The sequence below is a fragment of the Piliocolobus tephrosceles genome, chromosome 7, assembly GCF_002776525.5.
Source record: "Piliocolobus tephrosceles isolate RC106 chromosome 7, ASM277652v3, whole genome shotgun sequence".
Classification (NCBI taxonomy): domain Eukaryota; kingdom Metazoa; phylum Chordata; class Mammalia; order Primates; family Cercopithecidae; genus Piliocolobus; species Piliocolobus tephrosceles.
In genome coordinates this window covers 73994017-74000851 of record NC_045440.1, presented here as the reverse complement: position 1 = coordinate 74000851, position 6835 = coordinate 73994017, and the positions used below count along the sequence as shown (strand labels likewise).

Genomic DNA, 6835 nt, shown 5'->3' with positions numbered 1-6835 from the left:
TAGATGACAATGCCTCTGTTTACACCATGGTTTACTCAATATTTTAAACCCATTATTGAGATCTACTGCTTGGAAAAGATTCCTTTCAAAATACCATTGCTCATTGATAATGCGCCTAACCAGTCAAGAGCTCTGGATGGAGACATATGTACAGCAAATTACTGTTGCTTTCATGCCTGTTAACACAACATCCATTCTGCATCCCACGGATCTATTGTTCTGTCTCCCTGTCCCAGCCTTACAAGTAATTGTGAAACAACCAATCTTCTTTTTGTTCTGTTTCAGCTTCCTTAAGTCCTCACTGTCTATAGAGTCAACCCCCAACTGCTCAATTCATTGAGCACTTATTTGATGGAATAAAGTATTACCTGAATCCAGAATCACAATAAAGCCAAGTGAGGTCTTTAAACTAAACTTAGTTGTAATTTTTTTCTTTTGACAGGGTTAAAGCTAAAAAGTAGCAGAGCCAGGAATCAAACTGGGACAGTTTACTCCAGAGTGCATGTTCTTAATTGTTATACTACACTGCTTCCCACGGTAGGGTTAACAGTCTATAAAAGGTATTATCTGAGATCTGTGAGATATGAGAGTAATTCTGAGTCTAAATAGAAGAATTAAGAATTTTCTAGAAAGCATCAAGAATTGTATATTTTTACAATTTTGAAAACTGAGATTCAATAAAATAAGAAATTAAAAGTCCTTAAAAATTAAAAATGGGAACCCAAAAATAACACTTCACAATTTGCTTATTGGCCACTGATTAGCAGTGCAACTTGAAAAATAGCTGACTCTCTTTGGTTTCTGTGCCCTTAACTTTAAAATAATGAGAGTAGCCTAGATTATTCCTCCAGTCTTGAGCTACAACTCTGAAGTTGGGTTTTTGTTGTTAATTTGTTTTTAACCTTGGCTCTGGGATGTTTTTATGAACAGGGGTTTTTTTTTTTCTTTAAAAAAAATCAACTATTTTCTAGAACAGTTTTAAACTCACATAATTACTGTAAAAATGGTAGATAGGTTCCATATACCCTGAAGCAATTTCTCCTTTTTTTTTTTTAACATTTTACATTAGTATGTTGTGTTACATTAATGAATCAGTGTTGACACATTATTATTAACTAAATCCATGTTTTATTCAGATTTCCTTAGTTTTTACTTAATGTCCTTTTTCTGTGGCAGGATCCCATTCAGGACACTATATTACTTTTAGTCTTATCTCTTTAGGAGCCTGTTGTCTATAAGAGTTTCTCAGACTTTCCTTGGTTCTGATGATGACATTTTGAGTACTGGTCAGGTATTTTGTAGAATGTCCTTCTGGGATTTGTCTGAGGCTTTTCTCACAATAAGACTGAAGTGATGGGTTTTTGGGAATAAGACCACAACGATAAAGTTCTATTTTCATTACAAGTGAACACATCACCAACTATTACTGCTGATGTTGGCCCTGTTCACCTAGATGAGGTAGTGTTTGTCAGGTTTCTCCACTGTGAACTTAACTCTCTCTTGCCCCCTTTCCATACAGTACTCTTTGGAAGAAAGTCACTGTGTGCAAACCACACTCAAGGAGTTATGTTCCACCTCCTTGAGGATGGAGTAGCGACATCAAATTATTAATACTTGGAATACTGCATGCAAGATTTGCCTCTTCTCCCATTTATTCAATTATTTATTCACATCAATATGGACTCATGGATATTTATTTTATACTTTAAGCTTATACACTAATACCACTCTACGTTCTTGCACTAGTGGTTCAGCTGTGGCCACTGGGAGGTCTTGCAGATGGCTTCTGTGTCCCTTTCTAACCCCACCACTGAGGTGTTTGTCTGTTTGGTTGCTTTTTTTTTTTTTGCACTTCCTTACTTTCTGGCACTACAAGATGCTCCAGGTTTACTTTGTATATTTCCTGTCCTAGTTCCAGAATCAGTCACTTCTCCAAACAGCCCTGGTTCCTTTTATTGGAGAATGGTATTAGAAACCAAGATCGGGATACTAGGTGTACTCAAAGTTAGGTTGCTTCTGTGCCCTTTTATCTGACAGAGCAAGGTAATACATGTGTGTATAGTAACCTATGTCTACACATGCATATGTAAATATTTCTAAGTCATCTATACCTACATGAGCTAAACAGTTCATACTGATGTCTCCAACTCTAAGAGAACTTTTTAATAATTCTGAGGAACTAGCTTCATTCCAGGATTTAATTTTCTACTTAATGTTAAGTATCCTTGGCTCCAGAGTTAACTGCAATATAAAGGAAAGATCCTTGAACTGGAAGGTAAAGCATGGAGCTGAAACACTCCCTTTTAACCTATCAGTACCTTAAAACTAAGATTATTTGCCTAACTCACAGGATTGTGGTGAAGATGAAATGTCAATATGTCTTTCTGAGACATACTGTGCAAGTATATGTTTATAATACTATAATTATGCTATTAATTCTATTAAATAGCATAATTATAGTATTATAAACATATACTTGCACAGTAATTTTAGCACCAACTATGAATGAAGTACCAGAACATCTTTCTGTTATTTTTCAAAAAGCTACACTAGGCCAAGTGCAGTGGCTCACGCCTGTAATCTTACACCTGCGGGTGGTGGTGCACGCCTGCAGACCCAGCTACTCCAGAAGCTAAAGCCGGAGGATACCTGAGCCTGAGGAGGCTGAGGCTGCAGTGAGCTGTGATGGCGCCACTACACTCCAGCCTGGGAGACAGTGAAACCCCATCTTGGGACAGGGGTGGGATCGGGGAGGCCCCGCTAATCAACTCAAACATCTGAGCAGGGAGAACCTTACACTGAAAAAACTATGCTGGTTTTTTCTATGGATCTATGTCTTTGCCCATCACTTATAGGCTGTCTAAGCAGCAGATTTCATGAACGGTTTCATTCATTCATTTATTGATTGATACAGGGTCTCACTCTGTCAGCCAGGCAGGACTGTAGTGGCACGATCTGCCACCTCTGCTTCTTGGGTTCAAGCGATCCTCCCCGCTCAGCCTTCCAAGTAGCTGGGACTTACAGGCATGTGGCCAGCATTTAATTTGGAGACTATACAGAAAGTAACTGCTGTACAGCCAGCAGGCCAAATGAGGTTTAATAGCTCACAAATTAACATATCACACTGATGCGGGGCGGGGGGGGGGGGGGCGGGCACTGGAGGCCACAGTGACTGCTGAATATTACCACAGGAATACCTGAGTATTTTAGCTGAGAAAGCGCCAAAAGAGACAAAGGTACTGGGTTGAGTGGAACTGTATACATTTTAAATCATTTAATGCTTGCATCAAACCTAAACAGGGTCTTATTTTCATTTTATCGAATAGGAAAACAATCTGAGAAAAACTCAGATGCTGACAAGGGGCGGAACCGGGAATCGAACAAAGTTCAGCCCGGAGCCTCGGACTCTCAGCTAATCGGCCACAGCAGCCCCTCTCGCCCGACCTCCCTCGGCGACGTTGGGATGGCCCGCATTCGGCCCCCGCATAGTCCCCAGCCCAGACGCGGTCCGTCCTCACCCTCGGCGCTGTTGCGGGTCCGGCGGAAGTCCTCTGACCGGCCGTCGCGGAAAGCTCGGCAAAGAGAGAGGCAGAGGAAATCGAGCATCCAACCGGCAGCCACGGCCTCGGCCTCGGTCACCAGGCCCGCGTCCTCCTCCTCCTCCTCCTCCTCGGGGGCCCCCACCTGCACCTGGCACTCGAGCAGTTCCTGACACTCGAACTGCTCCTCGTCGTTTGTCTCCGTTTCTGCCATCTGCTCCTCGGTAGTGTCGGCATCCCTACCATCCGCACAGCCCCGCGGGCTTGGTGCCGCTGAGGAGGCGTCCTCCGCCATGTTCAATGGCTCGCGAGGGTACTGCCTCTTCGGGCGCCGAGCAACAATTGGCTCGCACTCGAGGGCACGGGGCGTGGCCGCGGAGAGTCTCTTCCGCCGGCGGAAGATGGGCCAGAGGCTCAAGTCTGGCTTCTGATTGGCCGAGACCTGTTCCTGCCTCTGTGCGTTGAATTTTCCGCCAGTCTAGGGCAGGGCTTTGAAAGTAAACCGGCGGACTCCGTGCTGAGCGAGGAGTGAGACTAGGATAGGGGGAGGCAGCTTTATCTTCCTTATTCCTTGTAAAATGCAACCTTGACTGAAGTAACAACACGGTTATTTAAAATGAAAACGCGGGCCGGGCGCGGTGGCTCAAGCCTGTAATCCCAGCACTTTGGGAGGCTGAGACGGGTGGATCACAAGGTCAGGAGATCGAGACCATCCTGGCTAACACGGTGAAACCCCGTCTCTACTAAAAAAAAAATACAAAAAAAATAGCCGGGCGCCTGTAGTCCCAGCTACTCTGGAGGCTGAGCCAGGAGAATGGCGTGAACCCGGGAGGCGGAGCTTGCAGTGAGCTGAGATCCGGCCACTGCACTCCAGCCTGGGCGACAGAGCCAGACTCCGTCTCAAAAAAAAATAAAAATAAAAATAAAAAAATAAATAAAATAAAATGAAAACGCATTTGCCTGTAGCCTATTTCAGAAAGAGATGGGTAATGAGAACTTGTCACTGTTAGTCAAGCATAACACTTTTAAACCTTAGTATTCATCTGTTACTACTTGATCAACGAGCCACAGCTATTCCAACTGACTAACATCTGTGCTTCTCCAACCTCAAGATGCATCAAAATCAGCCTGGGGCTTGCTAAAACACAAATTGCTGGGCTCCACTCCCAGAATTCCTGTTCTGCTGGTCTAGCTTGGGGGTCCTTGAATTTGAAAGTCTAATGCTGGGGGCCGGGCGCGGTGGCTCAAGCCTGTAATCCCAGCACTTTGGGAGGCCGAGACGGGCGGATCACGAGGTCAGGAGATCGAGACCATCCTGGCTAACATGGTGAAACCCCGTCTCTACTAAAAAATACAAAAAACTAGCTGGGCGAGGTGGCAGGCGCCTGTAGTCCCAGCTTACTTGGGAGGCTGAGGCAGGAGAATGGCGTAAACCTCGGAGGCGGAGCTTGCAGTGAGCTGAGATCCCGCCACTACACTCCAGCCTGGGCGACAGAGCAAGACTCCGTCTCAAAAAAAACAAAAAAGAAAGTCTAATGCTACTTGGCTGGGCACCAGATTTTGAAATCACTGCTTTAGAACGACTATACTACTAATGGAAATGTATCTGAATCAAGGTTTGAGACGACTATAGAATGCAGTTTGTAGAAAATAATAAGCGAATGCTTATTTTGAATTTTGAAACTTAGCACAAAAGGAAATTCTAAGTGGGGATGGGTGGTCTGGTTATTGTTTTGTTTTGTTTTTTTCCTTTGAGACAGGATTTCGTTCTGTTGCTCAGGCTGATCTCCAACTCCTGGCCTCAAGTTATCCTCCTGCCAAAGTGCTGGGTTTACAGGCCTGAGCCACCACACCCGGCTCCGTTTTCTGTTCCTTGATGTGGATAATGGTTACATCAGTGTGTTCACTTTATGAAAATTCACTGAACATCGTTTATGCACTTTTCAGGATGTGTGTCATAACTGACTAAAAAGTTTAATTTAAAAGCTTTTCTGTTTATAACGCATCCAACATCATCAAAGCCTTTCCACATTTTCACACACTTCTTGTCTTTAAGGTAGTACACTTTAAGTGTTGAGTAACTAAGGCACTGTATTCTAGTATTAAGACTGCTTAGGTTGGAATATTCCCTACCAGTTACTCACTAGCTGTGTGACCTTGGGTAAATTATGTCTCAGTTTTCTTGTCTGTATAATGTGAATAATAATACCTGCACGATTAAAGGGCTTGGTAAATGGAAAGAGTTTAAAACAAAACCTCAGCCAGGCGCAGTGGCTCACTTTGTAATCCCAGCACTTTGGGAGGCCAAGGTGGGAGGATCACTGGAGCCCAGGAGTTTGAGGCCAGCCTGAGCAACATAGTGAGGTCTCATCTCTACCGGAAAAAAAAAAAAAAAAAAAAGAGCCAGGGAAATAGTAAGTGCTATTTACTTACTATTTAAATATTAAATATTACTTATTATTTATAGCCAGGGAAATAATTAGTGTTAGTGTTAGCAGGAAGAGCAGAATATTTGTGCTGCCGGGAAAAATGATGATGCATCAGAAGAGATCTCTTCTTCAGGCTCTAATGGTCCCATGGGAAGTAAGTTCTGTTTTGAAATAATACAGTGGAATAGGGATAGAGGCTAAGGGAATAAGGGCTACGGCACATTATGAACCTAGTATTATGGACTGCATATTTGTTTTCTCCCAGATTTGCATGCTGAAGCCCTAACCGCCAGTGAGATGGTATTAGGAGGTAGTGCCTTTGGGCTGGAGTGCATTAGGAAAGAGAATCCTGTGTGATTTCGGTGATTTAAAAGTCATCCCTTGAGTAAAATTGTATTTCTTGCAAACCTGAGTTCATGGAGTAAGACTTACAAGTATAGTTGACTTTACATCATTTAATGGGACTGTTATGAGGGGAGAGATTCAATCTGTTTTGTGATGATCCTAAGAGCACCGCCTGAAACCAAAGATGGAAGGTTTGGGGTAGCAGATTTGACTTCATATCCCACATGGTTCTTAACCATTCAGGCTTTCCCACAGTAAAGTGCCGATTTCTACTGCTAGGTACTGATTTCTCACCATTGGAATCATTGATGATCCTGTGATCATGGTATCTCCCCTGCCAGGTAAGTACACATCTATGATTCTGGATGCCAGTAGGCAGAGACACTGTGGGAAGATTCCCGTAAAACCTAGATGACATTCCCCATGCTGTTGCATTTCCCAAGACTGTTTTTGATTTGGACTATTTCCTAAACAACACTTTGAAATCTGTAAGTTTCCTAAATTCTTATGTCTACCATATTA

The 6835-nt window shown here is 43.3% G+C and overlaps 1 protein-coding gene across 1 annotated transcript in view; it reads right to left on the bottom strand.

Moving 5' to 3' along the window:
* The window catches only part of TERF1 (telomeric repeat binding factor 1), a 33799-nt gene extending 29889 nt beyond the window's left edge, over nucleotides 1-3910 (bottom strand). Inside the window, exon 1 of the mRNA XM_026455046.1 lies at nucleotides 3445-3910. Coding sequence (XP_026310831.1) covers nucleotides 3445-3834 — 390 coding nt within the window. The 5' untranslated portion in view covers nucleotides 3835-3910. The remainder of the gene's footprint in view (nucleotides 1-3444) is intronic.
* Between the last annotated feature and the right edge of the window lie 2925 nt (nucleotides 3911-6835).